This window comes from Microtus ochrogaster, linkage group LG2 (assembly GCF_000317375.1).
Source record: "Microtus ochrogaster isolate Prairie Vole_2 linkage group LG2, MicOch1.0, whole genome shotgun sequence".
Lineage (NCBI taxonomy): Eukaryota > Metazoa > Chordata > Mammalia > Rodentia > Cricetidae > Microtus > Microtus ochrogaster.
In genome coordinates this window covers 33,524,866-33,545,640 of record NC_022028.1, presented here as the reverse complement: position 1 = coordinate 33,545,640, position 20,775 = coordinate 33,524,866, and the positions used below count along the sequence as shown (strand labels likewise).

Genomic DNA, 20,775 nt, shown 5'->3' with positions numbered 1-20,775 from the left:
TGTGTGTGTGTGCGTGCCCCACATGTATACACGTAATCCAGTCACAACTTGTAGCTCTGGCACCACATGAATCTTCAGAGAAGTTTGTTGCCTCAGTGAAACCGCCATTCATGTGAGAGGAAGCACCTGGCGAGGCTAGCAGAGAGGCCCCTCCAATGGCAGCACATCCTGAACTGCTATGTCTCAGGCATGGCTCTTGGCCCTGACTGATTCCTGGGCCCCACCGAGGAGCTCCAGAAGCTGCCCCATGCAGGCATGGCTGGATGGGAGCTAGGGAGTTTCCTAAGAAGGTCACCTTTCTGTGTCCCCATGGCTTAAAGAGAGACAGGCAGACTTGGACAGTGACTGTCGCTGGTGAGTGTGTGTGTTTCTCAGGATCCTTTTTCTTTGGCCCTTCCTTCTGTGGGCCCCCAGAGCCACTGTTTGGCTAGCTGGTTTCGGTGTAGGAGGAATAGAAAGAGGAACAGCAAAGATCTGGCTTGTCCTCTTGGGGCCTTGGGAAGGCTTGGCGGGTGGGGGTACAGGATTGTCAGAAAGAACACGGCCATTTCACTCCTCAGCCTGAGGCAGGGGGACCCAGGTTTGGGAGAGCTAGCCGCCTCGGTTTTTGTATTGTTGACTGGGGGCTTCATGGGCATCTTTGAGAGTAAAGAGAAGAGGGCTGGAGACATGGCTCAGTGGCTAAAGCGCCTACCGTATAAGCATGAGGACCCGAGTTCAGATCCCCAGCGCCCATATACAAAAGCCTGCATGAGCAGTATGTATGCTTAATGCCACCACTGGGGGCGGGTAGAGATGTGAGGATTCCCTGGAGCTTGCAGGCCAGCTAGTCTAGCCAAAGCAGTGAGCTCCGGGTTTAGTGAGAGACCCCATCTCAAAGAATAAGATGGACACAGCCAAAGAGGACATCTGGCGTTGACCTCCGACCTCCACATTCACAAATAAACATAAGTAAGTGCACATACCCGAAGAATACATGTCATTCGTGTGTGCACGTATACAAAATGAGTGTGACTAGCCTGGCCTGTGAGGACCAATGATCAAATACTTCAGGCTTCTAGGGCCCCAGGATGCTCAGTAAAGCTGCCATCTCAGGCAGTAGTCACAGAAGGGACCCTATCCTCATGTTTACAGAAAGGTGCAAGACACACTTTGCCCTAGGACTGTTTGGTGATACAGGCCTGGGCACAGATCGGGTTGTATGGGGCTGGGAGGTGTGTGTGGATGCCAACAGATGAGACAGGTGTTTCATCTGTAACTCAGCAGCCTGTCAAACTGGGAGGCAGGAGCCAAGGCTCCTGGGCAGAGCAGTCCTCATATCCTGCAGCCTCTGGGGGCCTCGGACCCTCAGCATTTCTGTGTCGGCCCCCCTCCATGTGCTCACCCTCTCTTTTCATGTGTACCCCATGCCTTGGGTACAGGGTTCACCTTCCTTTACTTCAGTCTGATCCAAGACTTCCTTTCCAAATCAGGGGTCATTCGGGGTTCCAAGAGTACCCTCTTGTCAGAGGAGGGCTCTTGGACCCTCTGCGGAAGGCATGGCATGTGATACCAGGAGGATAAGGATGGAGACCGGGCTTGGGGGCTGCAGGCTGTGGGTGGGGACCCTGGGACCCTATGCAGGAATAGTCTCCCAGGGCAGCCAAGGAGGAAGGCAGACAGAGCTCTCTGCAGGGAGGGTAGAGTTAGGCTTTCTAGGAGTCCTGAAGGAAGGGAAGGAAGGACCTGGTGGGAGGAGGACCCGTGAAGTCAAAGTGCTTTAAAAAAAAAAATTAATTCTTTTGAGCTCTTGACCCACGCAGAGAAGGAAGAGCCAGCCAGCCCTGGAGGAGAAAGTGCAGCTGAGTCAGGCAGTCTTGGTGCAGTGATTCAGTCAGCGTGGGCTAAGGTGGAACTCCCCCCCCCCCCCCCCCCCCGCTCTTTCATGGGAGGAAGGACAGTGCTTCCTTCTGGCAGTGGGGTGAAAAGGAGTGCTCCCTTATGATGGGAAAGGAAGAGAGAGTGCTCCTGACTCTGTGCAGATAGGAAAAGTGGGGACACCTTCCAGAAGTCCTTGGAGCTGTGCTGACCTTCTGGAAGGGACCAGAAAGTATGAACAAGGATGGAAGGCTGGGGAGGCTTTGCTCTTTGGAGAGCGAGATTTCTCAGTATTCCTTGCCCTGGAAATGGCCCAAAGGGTCAAGGGACCCAGGGCTGGGAGAACCATCTGATGGGGGTTCCCCATCCTTAGGGACCTGTGGTGGCTCAGATGGACTGACTTAAGTGTTTTGAGGTGCCCCTATCTGATTCCAACTTCAGCTTTGTTCTCTCCTTGGAATCCCCACTCCCCCAGCTAGCCAGCCTCTGGGGACCTGGCCTCCTATCTGGTTTTTGGAGATGGCATAGCCTCTAAAACTTCCCCATATCCCAGGCCCATGTCCCCTCTCAGGGGACCTCAGGAGCACAGGAAGCCAGTGCCTTCCATCTGTTTACCTCTTACCTTGTTCCGACTGGAGCAGACTGTACCAGGATGGGGATACATCCTTAGCATCGCAGGCCGTGGAGCCATAGAGTCGAAGGCATGCGCCTGCATGGCCAATCGTTCTTGGCTGCAGCCTGCTTACTGCTGCTAATTTCATGGCCTTGTGATCCAGGTAATGCTTGGCTGCCCTGATCTACCACCCCCAGGCTGGAATCACTTTTCTTACCCTGCAGGAGCCCAGTTGCCTCCTCCACTGTACGCTGGTGGTGGGGGCCACACAGAAATGTTCAGTGGCAGCAGCTTCAGACTTGGAGGCTACTGTGGCTCGTGACTAATGTACTCCGCTCATATCAAAGGGTCCTAATGGCATTCCGAGGAGAGGAAGCTTATCCAAGGCCTGCCAGAGATAAACAGGCTCATTTTAGGCCCTCCCTGCCCAGAGAAACCTCTTTACCTGGACCCTGAGCCCAGAATCAGATTCTTCCAGAAGAGCCGCTTAGTACGGGGCCTCTCAGCGAGGTGGCTGGAGGAAGTTCTCTGCTGGAAAATGGCCTCACATATGGCTGACTGGCTCAGCTAGGCTTTTAAGTTTCATTTGAAGAGTGGTTCTCTGATTCCTAGGGTTTACACCGGAGCACAGCAGAAGAAAATGGCTTTTCTTATTGCACCGCAAGTGAAGCACGTACCCCCTGCCCTGACCTGGAGTAACCTGTTCACACTCATGGGCCCTTGAGAGGCTGCTGCTACCAGGCACCCGTGGCTAGGTTCTGTTTATAGTCCGGGTTCTGTGCTGGCACAGCTACCTAGGACTGGGAGGCTTTGGGGGTCCAACCCCATCAGGAAGAGGCTTAGAAATCTGCCCACTGCTGCTCACCATGCTACCTCCGGTTTGTCATTGTTTTGTAATGCTGGGTATGCCTCTTGCTTCCTCAGAGCGGCTCTCACTTCACTCTGGCTTTGGGCACCCAAGTGGGATTGAGGCCCCCTCTGGCATGAGCACCCTGAGAGCATGGCTGTCTAGAATCCTGGCAGTGTGCTCAGCTGAGGGCAGCAAGGCCTCGGGTTGGCTCCCAGAGGGGACGAAGCAAAGTAAAACTTCACCTCATGCTGAGTGTCCTCTCTCTCCACCTCCCCCTTCTGCCCTGTCTGTGGACACACTCTCCCAGTCTTTCCAGCTGCCACCCAGAGGAGTCTAGGGGAAGGCCCTGGTCACACCTCCTTCTGTGTTTACCATATGGTGTCTCCTGTGCCACGGCAGTGTGCTTCTCCAGACCCCCAAAGGGAGCCGTGCACACGTGCACTGTGCTGTCCTGCACATGGCGCTAGGATACCAGCAAAAGATGAGTTAAAAGAGAAGGCGCTGTTGGGATGGACAGTGGCTGCCCAGCCCTGACTGATGCCTACGGTGGCCCACTAGGTTCAGGTCTGGTGCTTGGGGTCCAGTCTGCCCTTCTGCTTTGTCATTGTTTTCTACCTGCTGTCTCATGAAACCTACTTGGCCTTCCAGTCTTCAGGAGTCTGTAGGAACAGCACCAGTACCACACCGCTCTACAGGGCTTGGCCAAAGCTTGGCCTCCATCACATAGCTAACCTTTTGCGAGGATTCTGCTAGGGGTCAGAGTGAGGGGCAAGGATGTGAGACAGGCACAGAGAACAAACACAGGCTTCAGGACCCTAGAGCTGACTACAGCTTAGCCACACACAGAGCTACTACCCAGGCACATGGACTGTCGCCCCAGAAGCCATGGCAACCTCATCACATTTCAGAACCACAGTTAGGGTGGGAATTATAACCCTTTTCATGTCCTGCCTCTCATCGGTCAGAGCTGACTCTGGGGCATTGACTCAACCCCTACCCCCAACACCCTTCCCGGGACCCATGCATAGCTAAAGGGCCCAACCTGGACAGTAGACAGTGCAAAGGCCTGGTGGGCCTTGGTAGCACATATATCAAGTGTCCTTCCCGGAGAGCAGTGCATTTCCACAGAGAGATGGGACAGTGAAGCTGGAGAGACCAGTGTTCCCGGTAGAGATGTAGAGCTTAGTAAGACATCATCTCATACTGTTGGACACTCAGCCATGTATGCCTGTCACATTTACTTCTCTTGGGCAGAAGTCCATGATTGACAGCGGGTCACACCAGGCTGTGAATGCCCCAGGTGGAAGTTATGGAGTCATCTTAAGTGTCTGCCACCAGGCTGGGCCAGTAATCCCAGCTGCTTAGGAGGCTGAGATAGGAGCAAAAGTTCAAGGCTTGCTTGGATTGTTGAGTGGGTTCAAAGACAGCCTGGGCAACTTGGTGAGACGGTGTCTCAAAATAAAGAGAGCCAGGACTGTAGTTCACTGGTGGAGTGCTCACCTAACAGAGTCAGAGACGTCTGGGAGAGTCCAGAGTGGACATGACCAGATTGAAAAGGGCCAGGTAGGGAGGAGGGTGGGGGAAGGGGAGAGAGGGGAACCAGGTACAGCAGCCAAGAGGCCAAAGATCGAAAAGGTATCTTTGTAACCAAAATGTCTGGATTATATAGGGAAGAGCCTCTGGGGAAAGGCAGCCCAGCCCCTGGACTGAAGAATTTTCAAGGTAGAAGGTGGGTTATTTACCAGATAGGAACCCTGGGGTGTTGGAAGAACCTGGAGGTCAGGTCTGCTTTGATATGTTAATAGGCACCTCAGCCGTTTGTCTGGGGTTTGAAATTTAACAATGCAGTTGCCCTGGTGTTGAAAAGCTTTCCAACCTTAAAAGGCACAGCCTTCAGCTCGGCTACCAGCTATTTAGTTACGCGGAAAATCCCCATCCCTAATATACCCAGGGATGCTGAGCATACTTGGAAAAAGTGAACTGGGTTCTTCACCTCATGTAGGCACACTTCCAGGTCTGGTCAAAGGATGATGGGGGCCTGCCAGGGGTAGGGGTTCTCCACTTGCCTGCTAGCTCTCATCTAGCCTTTGTCCCTTGCTCTCTCCTTTTCCTCTTCTGCCTGCCTGGCCTCACGTGGACTCAGCCAGTGTGTCAGGAGGTAATTGACTGACTGCCCAGCCCAGGGCAGGCTCTGCTGAGCCCATCAGGACGGGGACAATGAAGGGGCACCTCAGAGGCGGAAGGCTATTTCTAAGGCTCACGGCTGATGAGCTGCGATTATCATTTTAATTTCAAGGCTGTCACCTTACAGTCAGAGTGCCCCCTTCCAAAGAGCACAAAGCCCTCTGCAGCCTTCAAAGGGACCTCAGAGGGTCAGTGCCGCAGACTAGGATATACCCCGGACATTTATGCCTTTCATCTTTGTCTGCGCCATCAGATCCTCTGTCAAGGCCCCACCACCGCCCCACCGCCCCTGGGACCTCTTGTCACACCCATCAGTTCCCACTTTCTCCAGGGTAGGGCCCACTTGCTCTCTGGAACGCCTTGCCACTCACCTCGCTTCTGGTTTGTCAAGCAGCAGCAACTGTACAAACTTAAACTTAGCAGGAAATTCTCGCAGCTCTCCGGGGTTGGGGCTGTGAAAAAGCCTTCACACTCCTCCTGTTACTCCCAGTGGGATGCGCTGCTTTCCTGAGGGGCAAGAAGCACATCTTGGATTCCTCCATCCTCCCGTAGACAGGATGAGGGTTTTACACACGCTGTTCTTTGCACTTGGCTCCTGCGATCTGTTTCCTCAGTTGTGAGTTGTGCATTAACTCAGTTGTGAGTTGGAGTTAAGCACTCCAGAGCGGAATACTCGATGCTTCTTTTTGTTTGCTTAGAGTCAAATGGTGTAATCCATTTAAATCCCTCCTGTTCGGTACACAGCAAATGTTTAATATCCGTAAGCCCTTCCTGCAGCTCAAAGCTCATCTGGGGTTCACGACCGAAGCAAGATAGTCAACCCTTGACTGGCTTTTCTCCTTCCTTCCCCCCTTCCCCTTTTCCCTCCTTTCCTACCTTTCATTCTTTCTTCCTCTCCCCTCCTTCCCTCCCTTCTTCTGCCTCTTTCTCTTCCTTCTTCCCTCCCTCCCTCTCTTTCTCTCCCTCTCTTTCTTCCTTCATAACCCCCTCCCAGTAGTAGTATGGGGGGGGGGTGGAAGCCAGGGCCACTGGCTCCCCCTCCCTCACAGCTTGCTGTGGTTGTTTTTAGAAGTTGGGGATACCCAGAGATAATATTCACACAATCAAGTCTATCCTAACTGAGAGGGCAGCTTTGGGGGTTTTGAGAGATGCATTCAATTTGTATTAGGCTAGTCTGTAGCCCTGAGTCCCAGCTTGCTGTGACTGGACAAGCCCCTGATCCTGCTCTGGGTGAATAGTCGCCACCTCCCTGGCTAATCTCGGAGGTACTTACCCTTCTGACTTTCTGCAGTAGCCTTGGGAGAGCTGAATCTCCCAGGACTGAGGCTGTCTAAACAGTCCGAGAGGCTGGTTACTGCATTCTGTCAAAGAGCCAACAAGATTAATAGGGTGGGCTTTCCTCTTTAACTCTCTATTGAGCCTCACTCTCATGATCCAATCTGTGGGTGGGGCAAGTGGAGCACTGGAAGTGTGGGCCTCCCAGGAGCCGAGGACAGAGCCAGAGCCTTCCCTGTGACTTCAGCACTTAGCGCAGCTAAGGTAGCACTGCTGTCAATGACTGCTATTGGTTGAATGACTGTCAGGTTGGAGATGGGGTGGAACCACATGGAGTTGGGTGGACTTCGCCAAGGCTCCTAGGTGTCCGGGACAGGAAAGCAGCCCTCCCTCATGCGCTCAGTACCCCCGAGTGATAAGCAGCCTTTTTCCTTGTGTGTTTCTAGAACTACTTTGAGAGCTACCTGGCAGTCGCCTCTACTGTGCCCTCCCTGCTATGCCTCGTGGCCAACTTCCTGCTTGTCAACAGGTAGGTCACCCCCTGCCTCCCCGACCTTCACCCCCTCCCTTCTTCATGCCCCTCTGTTCTACAGCAGGAGTTTTCATCTTAAATGGTGGTCCCCCAAATTGGAGGCAGGCAGTTTATCCTTGTCGTGCAGTTTACAGATTGGAGCAGGTGCCAGGGGCTCCAGTCAGGGGTCAGTGCTCATTTACAGCCACTTATAGTGACACCCAGGTAAGGGCCCTCTGCCTTTGAGAGACCTATAGGGCCACTGGCCCTTGCGGTCAGGACACTGTGTGGCTTGCTGTAGGCCAAGACCTGGGGAAGCTGTTCTTCTACAGGCTCCAAGAGCAGCTAGATGCTAACAGTGCCTGCCCTACCTACTCTGTAATATGTTGATGATACCATCCAGTGAGTCCCCTACTCACAGTGCATCTCACAGGTAATGCTTCAGAAAGGCTTCTGTGTACACCATGGAAGAAGGTCTTATTCAAGAGAAAAGTAAGTTGGTATGGCCCATAGCCTCTGCTGGCTGTCCCTTCTTGTCTAGTCTCAGTTTGACCCAACAGTGGCAACAGTACTAGTACCTTATTGGCATTTTCCTGAAGCTACCTCTAGGCAATAATCATGGCTGGCCTCACTGTGATTCAAAATTCTGGGTTTCCCTTAAACATGTTTCATAGAAGCTTCAGATCAGTGGTGACAAATTTATTCAGCTATGGTCTGTCAGTTCTTGGATCTCCTGCTGAAAAGCATTCTAAGGCAGATCTGACCTTAGCAAGGGTGCTGGGATTGATTAGTAATGTCTGCTCTGGGCATAGGCGGCAAGAGCAGATTGCATCCTGTGTGCATTCTAAGCCTGTGTACAGAGCAGCCTTTGAAAACACATCATAGTATAGGGCACAGTCGTGTAGTAGATTCCGACCCATAATCAGTGGTTTGCAACAGTAACAGTAGTTAGTTTCTTTTGCTACTTGAGGTTCTGGAGGCATCCAGGGTACGCTGGAACATGCTGATGCAGTCAGACAGCACAGAGCTGGAGATGCTTGTCCTTTCCCACCTCCCTGTCTGTCTGTCCTCATTGGCTTGCTCACATGGGGTCAGAGACTGTTCCCATTGTGGCTGAAGAGCCAATGTTCTGTGAAAGCCAGGGACAAGCCACATAGTGTCCCTTTTGTCACACTCAACTGGTCAGGGCTGTCACAAAGCCTCTTCTGTTTTAAGGAAACAGAGGCCCCATATCCCCATGGAGGGAGTGTGAAGGAAACGATATCCCTCTAAAACAGCGGTTCTCAACCTTCCTAATGCAGTGACCCTTTAATATAGTTCCTCATGTTGTGGTGATCCCAACCATACAAAATAATAATGATTAATAATAATAATAATAATATAATTAGTGTTCTTAGTATTACTCATTATTATTAATATTGTTGATTTTTCAAGACAGGGTTTCTCTGCATAACAGTTCTGGTTGTCCTGGAACTAGCTTTTTAAACCAGGCTGTCCTCGAACTCACAGAGATCAACCTACCTCTGTCTCACGAGTACTGGGATTAAAGGCATGTGCCACTACTGCCCAGCTACAGTTTTGAATCTTAATATAAATATCTGTGTTTTTTTTTATGGTTTTAGGCAGCCACCATGAACGGACTGTTTGACTACCAAAAGGGTCTCGACCCACAGGTTGAGAACCACTGCTCTAAGGTGTAGTTTGAGAGAGGGGGAAGAACTCGGCCTCACCTTCCAGCCCCTAGGGCTACCTGCAGAGGTCTCCCCACTAGGTCCCTAGACTTCAGACACACAGTCTTTGGGGGTATAAATGATCAGGGAAAATTTGGAAGTATCCTTGAGTTCAACAGAGCCTTTCTGAGCTCTCAGTGAACTTAGGTGGGGTGGGGCAGAAAGAGGCTGCAGAAAACCCAAGGACCAGCCTCACAGCTACCCAAGCCAGTGGCTTTTGGGTTCTTGAGTTGCTGATACTATGAAATTCACACACCACAGAGGATAGTTTTTAGAAAGGAAGATATAGATAAGTAGACAAGAGTGTTCAGGGACAGAGGTCAGCACTCCTGCGTAGCAGGAGGGGGTCCCAGGAAATAGGGTACCATGAAGCTACCAGTGTGGGGCTCCATGAAGGATTTAAGGCAGAAGACACAATGAGCGTGGGAAGTGGAAGGAACTGATCAGTCCAGTTGGCTCATCCGCGAGGTGTTTGGGTATCTCTCCTTTGTTCCAGTGAAATCTTCAAGTACAGCTTCCAGGCAAGGCTAAGAGGTAACAAGGGACCAAGGACCAAAACCTCTCCTGGCCTCCAGCAAGGACACTCTCAGAGTGGCTGTTCTGGGGTCCCTGCCCCAACTGGCCAGTGTGTATCTCCTGCTCTCGTGGCTAAGAGCTGACTTGGGTGTTTCCTCAGCATTGCCGGCTACTGAAGACAGAGTGGAATTCTTTTTTTTTTTTTTTTTTTTTGGTTTTTCGAGACAGGGTTTCTCTGTGGTTTTGGAGCCTGTCCTGGAACTAGCTCTTGTAGACCAGGCTGGTCTCGAACTCACAGAGATCCGCCTGCTTCTGCCTCCCGAGTGCTGGGATTAAAGGCGTGCGCCACCATCGCCCGGCCAGAGTAGAATTCTTGACAGTGACCAGAGAGCAGAGAGGAAGGGGTCAGAAGAAGGCAGGAAAGGCAAGAGTGCCCGGTGTTGATGGCACACACCTTTAATCTCAGCACTGGGGAGGCAGAGGCGGGTGAATCTCTGAGGTCAGGGCCAGCCTGATCTGGACAGCCAGAGATGTTACACAGAGAAAACCTGTCTTGGAAAAGAAAAAAATGGAAAACAAAAAACAAAAACAAAAAAACAAAGACAAGAGCACTTGCAGTGGTAGGCAGGTCCATCCCACCTACCCTCTGTCCTTCCAGGCCTTGTGACTTCTCACTTGCTCTGTGACCCTGGGCATTTATCCAGCTAGAACAGCTCACTTACCTGTGGACAAGAATGCCTGCCCCCTTAAGATCCAAGCCATCATCTGACAGGGAGGGACAGTCTACATTCTATTAACCCTACGCTGCATCTCCATGTGTGTACAGTGACTTAGGAGGTTGGCACAACATCCTACTTTTCCTGTTCCAGTCACAGATGTGCCACAGCAGGGGCCACATCCCCGATGTTCTCCTTGGTGGCCCAGTTCTGGGGTCAGCAGTAACAGTGGAAAGTTCCTGTTGGGATCTTGGAGTGTATGACATCCACTACTAATAGCCAGTCAGCCAATCAGTGGCCCTGCTTAAAGGAAAACTGCCCACTCAGGGGACCACCTCGGGTCGCTTGGTCACTGAGGCTAGAGCTGGGCTCCTTTTCAAGAGTGATCTCCTTTCCCTGCTGGCTACCTGTGAGTGCTTAGTTCCCTGCATTGCAGCCCCCTGGGGCAGGCCTCAGGCTGCTAGGCAGGTGGGGGAGGGTGGTTAGGAGAGGCCTGAGCAGGAAAGTGGTTCCACAGGTTCCCTAGTCTCGGCTTCAGGCTACACGTGAGGGCCCTGGGGGAACAGCTCTCCAGCCTCACTTGTTGCCAGCTGCCAAGGACAGTTTGGGGCGAAGCTGCTTTTTATTTAAAGTGGGAGATTGAAACGTCTCCTTCCCTCCCTCCTGGAGCACTCTGGCTGCTCTGACTGGCTCATCCATAATCGCCAAGTGTTTTATTATGTTAAATCTGCGGCTTTATAAATACAGATGAGCTAGATTTACATTTTGGAAGAAATCAATCCCCTGGGGTCCTGAGCGCTCACTGGCAAGGGAGTGAAGTGGGGATGGGCAACCCTCCTCCAGCATCGTGGGGTGGTGTGGCCTCTCAGCCTGCCTCCTACCTAGAGTAGAACACCAGGTGAGCTGGCACTTGCCTAGATGACCCTAGAATTCCAGGGGCTTCCATCCCAAGCCACCCGCCCGGCCGGAGGAAAGGCAGTGTGCCCCATCGTGTATGTAAGGCTGGCCTCCAACTTCATGGCATCCAGTGCTAGGACACTGGGAATTGTCTTCCGAGGACTTGGGGGCTCTGCTGTGGGTTGCTTAGACAGGACCTAGAGAGATAAGGAACCCTGGGCAGGTAAGGGACAGTCACAAGCAGTCCAGTGGGTGATTTTGCTGTTTGCTCCTCTTGGGGGGGGGCTGAGTAAGAAGCCACCCATTTTTGCCCAAGTCCCAGGCACCCCACAGGACCTTATCACCATAACTTCAGGGACAAGGCAGGAACAGAGAGTGAAGTATATAGCTGGGGCAACTGCCTGCATTATACCTCCTCCCTCTGTGGTCAGTCTCTGCCTTCAACATCCCTCACCAGGTGTCCCAGGGAATCACTGAAAACTGTTTGGTGTCCCAAGGTGTCGCCAAGTAGATTTCTTCAGTCAGACCCTCAGATCACCTAGGCCAACCTCATTTTGGAGATGAGGAGGGAAGGAACAGAGGGAGGGAATGTTTGTCCGAGGTCTCACAGCAAATCCATGACAAAGCCAGGCAGTGTGCTAGCTCCTGCCTTGTGGGTGGGTGAGTGAGTTCTTATGCCAGGAAGGTGGGGCTCTGTGGGATAGGTAAGTGTGTAGGGTCACCTTGAGCATCCCATCTGAGGCTTAGCTGCAAGCCTCCAGGGTACTGGGTTCATTTATCATAACAGCCTTTTGTGGGCTCCAGGGGTCCAGCCACTCTACCTGGCCCTCCCTCCAGCCCTACTTTGTCTGAAGCCCCACAGAGTCTAAGAAGAGGCACCCTAGTATGGGGCCCTAGTGGTTATTAAGGCTAGAAGTTTCCCAAAAGCAGGCCCCAAAACAAGGAAAAATTCAAGCATGTAGTAAATTTGGGGGTGAATGTGGAGAGAGCAAGAAAGTAACCAGGAGAGGAAGCCTTGTCACCAGCCACATAGAGAGCCACCAGGGCCCTCTGGAATCTAAGGGAGCTCTCCCTGACCCCCAGGGGGAACTAGGATGGGTATCTACCAATCTCACCAGTCATTGGCTGTAGGCTGCTCTTGGGAAGTCAGTAGTCTGTCACGTCCAATTAACCCTGGGCCATTGTGTCCTGGAAGTGTCCCTGGAGTTTTAGGCTGTGTTGTCCCCTCCCTGGAACCCTGATGTCTCTGTGTTAGTGGGTAGGTGTGTGCAGGAATGAATGGCAGGCAGGAAGTAGTCATTTGTTCTCTTACTGAAAGTTAAAGTCAGATTTGCCCTCAGGCATAGCTGGGTCCAGGAAATCTTCCTTTTCCCATGGTCCTGGGGCTCTGTGCATCTTCATGGGGGTGCACTCCATATGTGGTCCTTTCCCCAAAGAGCTGGCAAGGTGGCAACCAGCAGCGGGACACACTCGAGCAGTTGCTTACTGCATGGTCCATGGTACCATCCCAGGGAGGACTGACTGAGCTGTGTGGGCCACTTGTGGTAGCCAGGATCACCAATGACTGTTCTTTAAGTCTGGACCGGTGTGGGTGGCATGGCCCACCACCTCCATCACTCTGGCCTGAAGAAACACTTTCTCCCAGAGAAGAGATGCTGGCAGGCAAGCCTGCAGACCCACCATGTGCCTGCCCCCTCTGAAGATTAAGGCCTGGCTCATGAGGTAGATGGGACGCTTACATGCAGGTTGGGGTTCTGCCTGTCTCCAGCTCACCTTGACAAGGCTCAGATAGCCTCTTGTGTCTACGTGTCCTCTTCCTTGAGGCCCCTCAGCTGTGCCCCGAGATGCCACCAGCCCTCCTGCCAGAGTATCTAGTACTGGGATGCACTGAGCCCTGCCACCCTGCTGTGTGTGCCTGTGCTCCGGGAATGCAGTCATCACCCAGCTCCTGTGTGTAAGACAGTCATCAAAACACAGGGTCACAGAAAAGCCTGGGTGGGAGCCAAGTTCACCTAAGATCCCACCCCAGCTTCTGGGGACTCCCTTTGTGTCCTTCCCCTTACAAAGGGGGATGGGGTGGGTGGTCCCATTCTCCCTCCAGCCCTGAGCTGCCTCTCTGGATCCAGAAGTAGCATCAGCCAGGGGCAGGAGCTCCTTGTAATCACACTTTCCTCCCTCCACGCAAATCACTTCCCACCTGGTTGTGTGCACAGATCTGTTTGTCTCTCCTTATAAGTTGAACTTGGTTGCTATTGTTTTAATCCAGAGAACATCTCTGTATCTAATCTGGGTTTTCTCTCAGCTCCCACTTTCTCTCTGGCTAGTGGGGAATGAAACTGAACATCTGATCAGACTTATTCTAATCTGATGATGGTTTGGACAGCCTTGGGATGGTGTTCTCTCTGTTACAGTGGAGACCTGCACAGCCATCTCCGATGGTCCCCATCCCTGCCCTCCTTCCGGGTCGGTGAGCTGGGGAGGTAGCTGGAGTACTTGGCTTGGGTGCAGGGTAGTGCTATTATGGAATGCATGGGGTCCTGGCTCTGGACTGTGAGGGTGTGGTCTCAGCAGCTGCTGACCCAGCTAAAACCTTCTAGAAGAAGCCTTAGGAGAGCTCCTTGGGCCCACAGCTGAGTGACCTTGAGCCAGCTCCTAACTTTTCTGAGCTCAGCTTCCTTACCTGTGAACAGGGAGGGGATTGAGCTGGGAGGTGACTGAGGTGGGGTGTGAGGAGCATTAGACTCACAGAGCTGGGGTGGGAGGTGACTGAGGTGGAGTGTGGAGAACATTTAGGAGAAAATTGGGCACAAGCCAAGTTCTGTGATATCAATGATGGTGAACCTCTTCCCTTGCCTACTGTCAAATTTGGAGAAGGCAGCGGGGTGGCTGTGCTGTTTAAGCGCTAGATGGGTCTAACAAGAGGGTAGTTTTGAAGACAGATATCTTGCCTGGTGTCTTAGTCTTCTGTGAGGCCCACCCCTTCTCTCTTGTGACTCACCAGCTGACCCATGTAGGGCCCTGAGGGGAGTCCAATCACCTCCCACCACTTTTGGTCCTCTCCCCAGGGTCCCAGTGAATGTCCGTGTTCTGGCCTCGCTGTCCGTCTCACTGGCCATCTTTGTGGTTATGATTGTGCTGGTGAAGGTGGATACTTCCTCCTGGACCCGAGGCTTCTTCGGTGTCACCATCGCGTGCATGGCCATCGTCAGCGGCTCCTCCACCATCTTCAACAGCAGCGTGTATGGTCTGACAGGCTCGTTTCCCATGAGGAATGCCCAGGCATTGATATCAGGTGAGAGCCCAGCATGAGAGGGAGCCACAGTGGTCCTTCCGGAAAAGGAAATGTGTCCTGGGTCCACTGTGTTTTCTTAGTGTCACCAAGCAAATGATCCCAGAGACGATAGCTGAGAGTTGTTCATTCTGCTCAGCCTGCAGCTTGGACAGTGGATTAAGAAGACAGTTGGCTCTCCACTGCTCCATTCAGCATCCACAGGAGTGGCTCAATTAAGGCCCTGGGCTGGGTGGTACTCCTTGTGGTCCCCGCCGTGTTTGCCTGGCTATCTTGTGGCATAGGTCCAGGTTGTACACACCGCGAGCATCTGACAGCACTTCATTTTGATGTGACAATGGAAGCCATATGGGGAAGAACTTCCACAGCCCTTGGCCCATCTAGACTCCAGATGGGTCTCTGTGGCTCCCTGGAAGGTGTAGAAGTCTTGCCAGCCCAAGAGTGGGTAGATGGGAGATAAGATCACAGACATGATGGAAGTCTACACCTCCAAAGCATCCTTTCTGAAACCAGCCTTCCCTTCTTTCCTCCCTCCCTTCTTTCCTCCTTCCTTGTCCCTTTTTCTTCCCTTTAGTTTTTCCTCTCCCCTCCTTTTCCTTCCTTCCTCTTCTCTGCCTTTCTTTCCTTTCTAGTTTTATGGAGGCTCCACCCCCTGCCAGGGGCTTCCGGAAAGATGGACCAGACTGTGTCCTATCAGAGCCGATAGCCTAGTGACTATGCTCCTGGTTCTCCCAGACCGTGCCATGCCATGGCTTGCTTGGGTCCTGACTTGGGGCATCTCTCTAGCTGAAGTCTGCAAGTGGATGCTAAGCCTGTTACGGGGACCTTGGCAGTTTTATCATTCACCTAAACGGCCCCACAAGGTAAACAGAACTGGGTCAGTTAGCATCTGCTTTATGGGAAGACCACTGTCCCCTACAGCAAGCCTGGAGGCTGCTCTTTTCTCTGTCCCCGTGTGTCCCTGGTGCTCAGAAGACGGCTTTAGCACTTGCCTACCTGAGAAGAATTGCACGATGCTCAGGACTGTGTCTATTAGTTAATATGCCAGGTAGCATGTGGCAGGGATGACAGGCACCTTGACAAGCGCATATCCCCTCCCCACTCTATACCAGTGCCAGACATCACTAATAGATCCCTATCTTTCCTCCTGAGCCTCTAATTCCCTCTCAAGCCAGCACTTGAGGCAATTACTCTCTTTGGATCAGAGTCGAGATATGAGCTCCGTCTGCTTGCCATTTTTGATATAGGATTAGGCTTCGCTTCTATCCCAGGAAACCCTTGGGCCTAAAAGAAAATAAAAATGAACTTGTCATTGAGTTTTCTGAGTACAGTCAGCACGCTCCTGGCATTGCTTCCAGAAAGGCAGGCTGGGCTGAGCAGACTGGCCATCAAATGCTAATCCCTCTGTCACCACTGGCCTCAAAAAGAGGCTCCTATCTGCTCATCTGCCTCCATTCTGTTGGAGCCCTTCAATTCAGCTTCAGCCCTGCTGGACACAAGCAAGGGCAAACAGCCCCTTGTGTCCACCTGTAGAGCTCCAGAGAAAAGTGTCTCTTGGGAATTATTATTATTTTTTTGAGTCTATTTTTGGAAAAGTGGGAGACGCTAGGTATGGTGACACGCACCTATAACCCCAGTACATCACAGACTGAGGCAGAAAGAATGTATCAGGCCGGGCTGGGCTACATAGTGAGACTCTGTCTTAACTAAAAGGGTAGGTGAAATTTGGGCTGAGATGTCAGCCCTGGAGGAAAGTAATGTGTGGGGCCCTCACTGGCACCAACCAGGCCAGCACCCTGGACCAGCCGAGGTGCCTTAGTCTCCCTGTGGCCCCCAGCCCGCCTTTGCTTTTTGTCCAGAGGAGCCCATCTGTGAATTCTGTGCATGTTGGCATCTGAGGAACAATTCATTTGTTTTGTGCTGGTGGTTTGGTTTTTTTTTTTCAAAGCCCTCATTTGCATGTATTTCCATAACTGATGAGATAGCGGGAGTCATGAGGGATGAGCTCCCGGAGGCCCAGTTTGTGGCTGCCACTGATAATATTGTAGATTCAAGTTGGAAGGGAGAGGGGATCAGTCAGTGGGGCTGTTAAGATCTCTTCCTCCAGCGGCCACCGAGCGGCTCTCTGAGCTAACCCTGCTTCTTCCAGAGCTCCCAGGTGGGGATTACAGCTTCTCCGAAGTGGGCAGCCTCCCCCAACCCCCCCCCCCCCCCCGGCAAAGGGTTTACTCCATTGCTGCTGCTGCTTTGATGTGGGAAAGATGGGAATAGTTAAACAGTTAATTAGGAATCTGAAGATTTAGTTGGCGTTTGGCTCCTGTCTGTGTCAGACTCTGTTTAACATGGAATAATCCTTTTAATCCCTAGAACAGTCCTAAGGGGTGGGCACTCAAAACACTCGACTTACAGATGAGCAAAACTGAGGCACAGAGAGGTCAAGAGGTTTGTCAGAGAGCACACAGACTGAAGGGTCAAACAGGGATTGGGTTCTGATTTAAGCGTGAGTTCCCTTGATCACTCTGCTAGTTTGTGTTTTTCGCCTGGTCTCAAGTTCTGACTTCCAGCCCCATCTGGGCTGGTAGAAATATCTGGGGGAAGTTGGAAGAATTGTCTATTGGAACCAAAGGGCAGTTCCTGCAGTGTGAGAGCGGCAGTAAGGTAGACAGAAACACTCGCCCACTGTCCAAAGCTCTGGAACTCAGGCTGCGGGAACTCCCCACTTCTACCCCCATTCCCAACCTCCCATCCAGCTTCAGATGCTGTGAACACCAGGGTGTTTTCACTGTGTGTGTGTGTGTGTGTGTGTGTGTGTGTGTGTGTGTCTTCTGAGGCAGTGTGTCTTCCTGAGCCTATTGTGATGTCCTCTTGCTTTCCACAGGGGGAGCCATGGGAGGGACGGTCAGTGCCGTGGCCTCACTTGTAGACCTGGCAGCGTCCAGTGATGTGCGGGACAGCGCCCTTGCCTTCTTTCTCACGGCAGCAGTCTTCCTTGGGCTCTGCGTGTGGCTCTACCTTCTGCTGCCCCGGCTGGAGTATGTCAGGTGAGGTCCCTCTGCCCTGCTCTCCACATCTGCTCATTTAATGGGATCGTAGGTCCCTGTCCTTATGGGTTGCCTGTTCCCCAGGACTGTGAGTTTTAAGAGGGTTGAGGCATGTAAGAATTTGGTTCCGGGGTCAGTGAGTTGATCTTGGGTGGAAATGTGAACCCCTAGGGCTGGCAAGCTTGAGGTTCATGAAGACTATATGCAGTGGAGGTGGGACTGGGCAAGAAAAATAAGGAGTAATGGTTCCTAACCACTGAATGCACCTCCGCCATCACCCCCTGCTCCAGCAGGAGGTGCAGCCTAGCGGAGTTTGTCTATCTCATTTACACTCACACATTCCTGTTTTTCTTAACCCCATGGTTATTAATGTTTCCATGTGCAAATTAGGAGGCCAGGGGTCAGGGAGGCAGGCGGTAGCAGAGCCAAGGTGAACAGGACTCCAGACTTCTACCTTCAGCTCACTGCCAGCGGGCTCCCCGGTTTCTCACAAGTTGCGCCTGTGTCTTTTGTGTTTTCTGCTGCTCTCGAAAACTGAAGCTGGGACTGAGAATTGGAACTAAGTTGGTAGAGTGCTTGCCTTGAAAGCATAAAACCCTGGGTTCGACCCCCAGCCCTACACACACCAGGCGTGGTGGCCCATACTTGTTTGTTATCCTAACACTTAGGAGGTAAAGGATGGGTGATCAAGCAGCCCTCCTGTGATAGTTAACCTTAGGGCTTTTCCCAGGGTGGTTGTAAGGCCTTGAGGGTCTCTTCTCATTTCATTCCTTCGTCCCTGAGTGGAATGACATCTTGAAAGTCCTCACAGCCCCTGCTTTCATCACACCCCAATACTACCTCCACCAGATGGTGTTTATCAGTCCACCTGGGCAGACCGAAAACATCCAGCTGGGCCTCCTGGGACCCTGTTGTTCATAAAGCATCTAGCATCTATACCTTGGCTGATTAAACCTGGGCCAGGAATCATGTTTGTAGAAACTCACACATGGACTGGGACTTGTAGAGGGTTGAACTTAGAGGTCTATACTGACTTCAGGGGAGCTCCCAGTGCGGGTTCAGGAGCTGCCAACGAGCTCAGAGTCATACAGATGACCCCACCACTGGCTTGGCTGCTCTCAGTTATGAACTGAGAACCCTGGCTTCAGCTTCCAGTCCTCCTGTGCTGCCTAGTCTTATGTCAACTTGACATAAGCTAGAGTTATCTGAAAGGAGGAAACCTTAGTTGAGAAAATGCCTCCATAGAATCTAGCAGTAAAGCATTTTCTTAATTAGTGATTGACAGAGAGGACCCAGCCTGTTGTAGGTGGTGCTATCCCTGGGTTTGTGGCGCTGAGTTCTATAAGGTATATATTACAACCATTGTAACATGTTCTTTCTATGTGCGTGCGTGCGTGCGTGCGTGTGTGTGTAGTTCTGTTCCTCTAGCAGTGAACCCTGATGAATACAGTCAGTAAACCAACATCATGAGTTTACAGTAGTCAGAATTTTTTTTTTTTGGTGTGGTTTTTTGTTTTTTTTTTTTTGAGACAGGGTTTCTCTGTAGCTTTGGGCCCTGTCTTGGAACTAGCTCTTGTAGACCAGGTTGGCCTCAAACTCACAGAGATCTGCCTGCCTCTGCCTCCCAAGTGCTGGGATTAAAGACGTGCACCATCACTGCCTGGCTCAGTGATCAGAATTTTAAAAGGATGAAATATGTGCTGTCACAGAGCAAGTCACTTTGCTCAGAGCTTGCAAGGGACAGAGCACAGATAAGTGGTACTTCCTATCTAAAGGGCAGTTTCTATTCAACAGAATTGTATTCTAGTTTTTGTGTATTATATTTTTAGTAGTAGCAAAAGTGTATTTTCTTTGTTTTGTTTTGTTTTTCCATTGAGCTGGGGTCTCCTTGAGATTGCAAGGTGCTGGAAGATGACCTTGAACTTCCAGGGGCTGTGATCACAGGTGTATACCGCTGTGCCTGGCTTCTTTCTATCAATACTATTTTTAATTTTTGTTAAAAATTATATTATTATCATGTATACATGATGAGTGTGTGTGTGTGCTTGTGTGTGGTGTGTGTGGTGTGGGTACCATGGTGTACATAGGGATGTCAGAGGACTTAAAGAAATTTCTTCTCGGGGGCTGGAGAGATGGCTCAGAGGTTAAGAGCACTGACTGCTCTTCCAGAGGTCCTGAGTTCAATTCCCAGCAACCACATGGTGGCTCACAGCCATCTGTAATGAGATCTGGTGCCCTCTTCTGGCCTGTAAGCATACATATAGACAGAACATTGTATACATAATAAATAAATAAATCTTTTTTAAAAAAAAAGAAAAAAAAAAAGAAGTTTCTTCTCTCCACCTTTGAATCCACTGGTCTTTTCTAGAAAAACCCTGCCAAAATGCTAGGGAATGTGTGACCGTGTGTGTGTGTGTGTGTGTGTGTGTGTGTGTGTGTGTAGATTATACTCTGCCCTGGGGACTGGCAGTCCTGAAAGGCTGGACCAACCTGAGAGTCATCTGTAGGGGAGCAGTTTAGTGTATGCTAAGCTGTGTACAAGGACAGAGGGAGGGCATAGGGCCCTGTGTGTGACAGGATGGCCACAAGTTAGTGTTCTTCAGACTGTGATGGGTATGTGCTTATGAGGACTGGGATGCGTGACCTAGACTGTTGTGTGTTATTTGTAAAATTTAGTTGGGCACTGTGGCTGAAGTCTTAAGATCTTTATAGCTGGACTCCATGTTCAGAAATCTGTGTATGCATCCACCATCTGTGTGTGTGCACGTGTGTGTGTGTGTATGTACTTATGTAAAATTTCTCAGAGATTTGGGGGGGCATTTTTGCTTATTTTTTGAGACAGGGTTTCATTCTGTGGCTACCCTGGAATGGACTGTGTAGCCTAGGCTGGCTTCAATTCACTGTGTAGCTAAGAATAACTTTGAATTTCCGTCTCCTCTGCGTCTACTTCCTAAGTGCCAGGATTACATATGAGCTACCTTGTCTGGTTTATATGGTCCTGTGGATCAAATTTAGGGCCTCAAGATGCTAAGCAAGCACCCTACTAACTGAGCCATACTCCCACACCCCATACCCTGTTACCCCTCAGCCACACCATTTTAGTTGTTTGGTTTGGAGACAGGAGCTCACTGTATAAGAGACAGGTCCCAGACTCATTGCAATCCTTCTGTCTCAGCCTCCCAAGTGCCAGGGTTTGCAGGCCTGAGCCATCACACTCTGCTTACATTTTATATTTCTTCTTTCTTTCTTTCTTTCTTTCTTTCTTTCTTTCTTTCTTTCTTTCTTTCTTTCTTTCT

At 51.3% G+C, this 20,775-nt stretch overlaps 1 protein-coding gene across 1 annotated transcript in view; it reads left to right on the top strand.

Moving 5' to 3' along the window:
- Positions 1 to 20,775, top strand: part of Slc29a3 (solute carrier family 29 member 3) — a 33,138-nt gene that overhangs the window by 8,811 nt on the left and 3,552 nt on the right. The window contains exons 3-5 of the mRNA XM_013351144.2: positions 7,226 to 7,308; positions 14,215 to 14,441; positions 17,317 to 17,479. Coding sequence (XP_013206598.1) covers positions 7,226 to 7,308; positions 14,215 to 14,441; positions 17,317 to 17,479 — 473 coding nt within the window. The remainder of the gene's footprint in view (positions 1 to 7,225; positions 7,309 to 14,214; positions 14,442 to 17,316; positions 17,480 to 20,775) is intronic.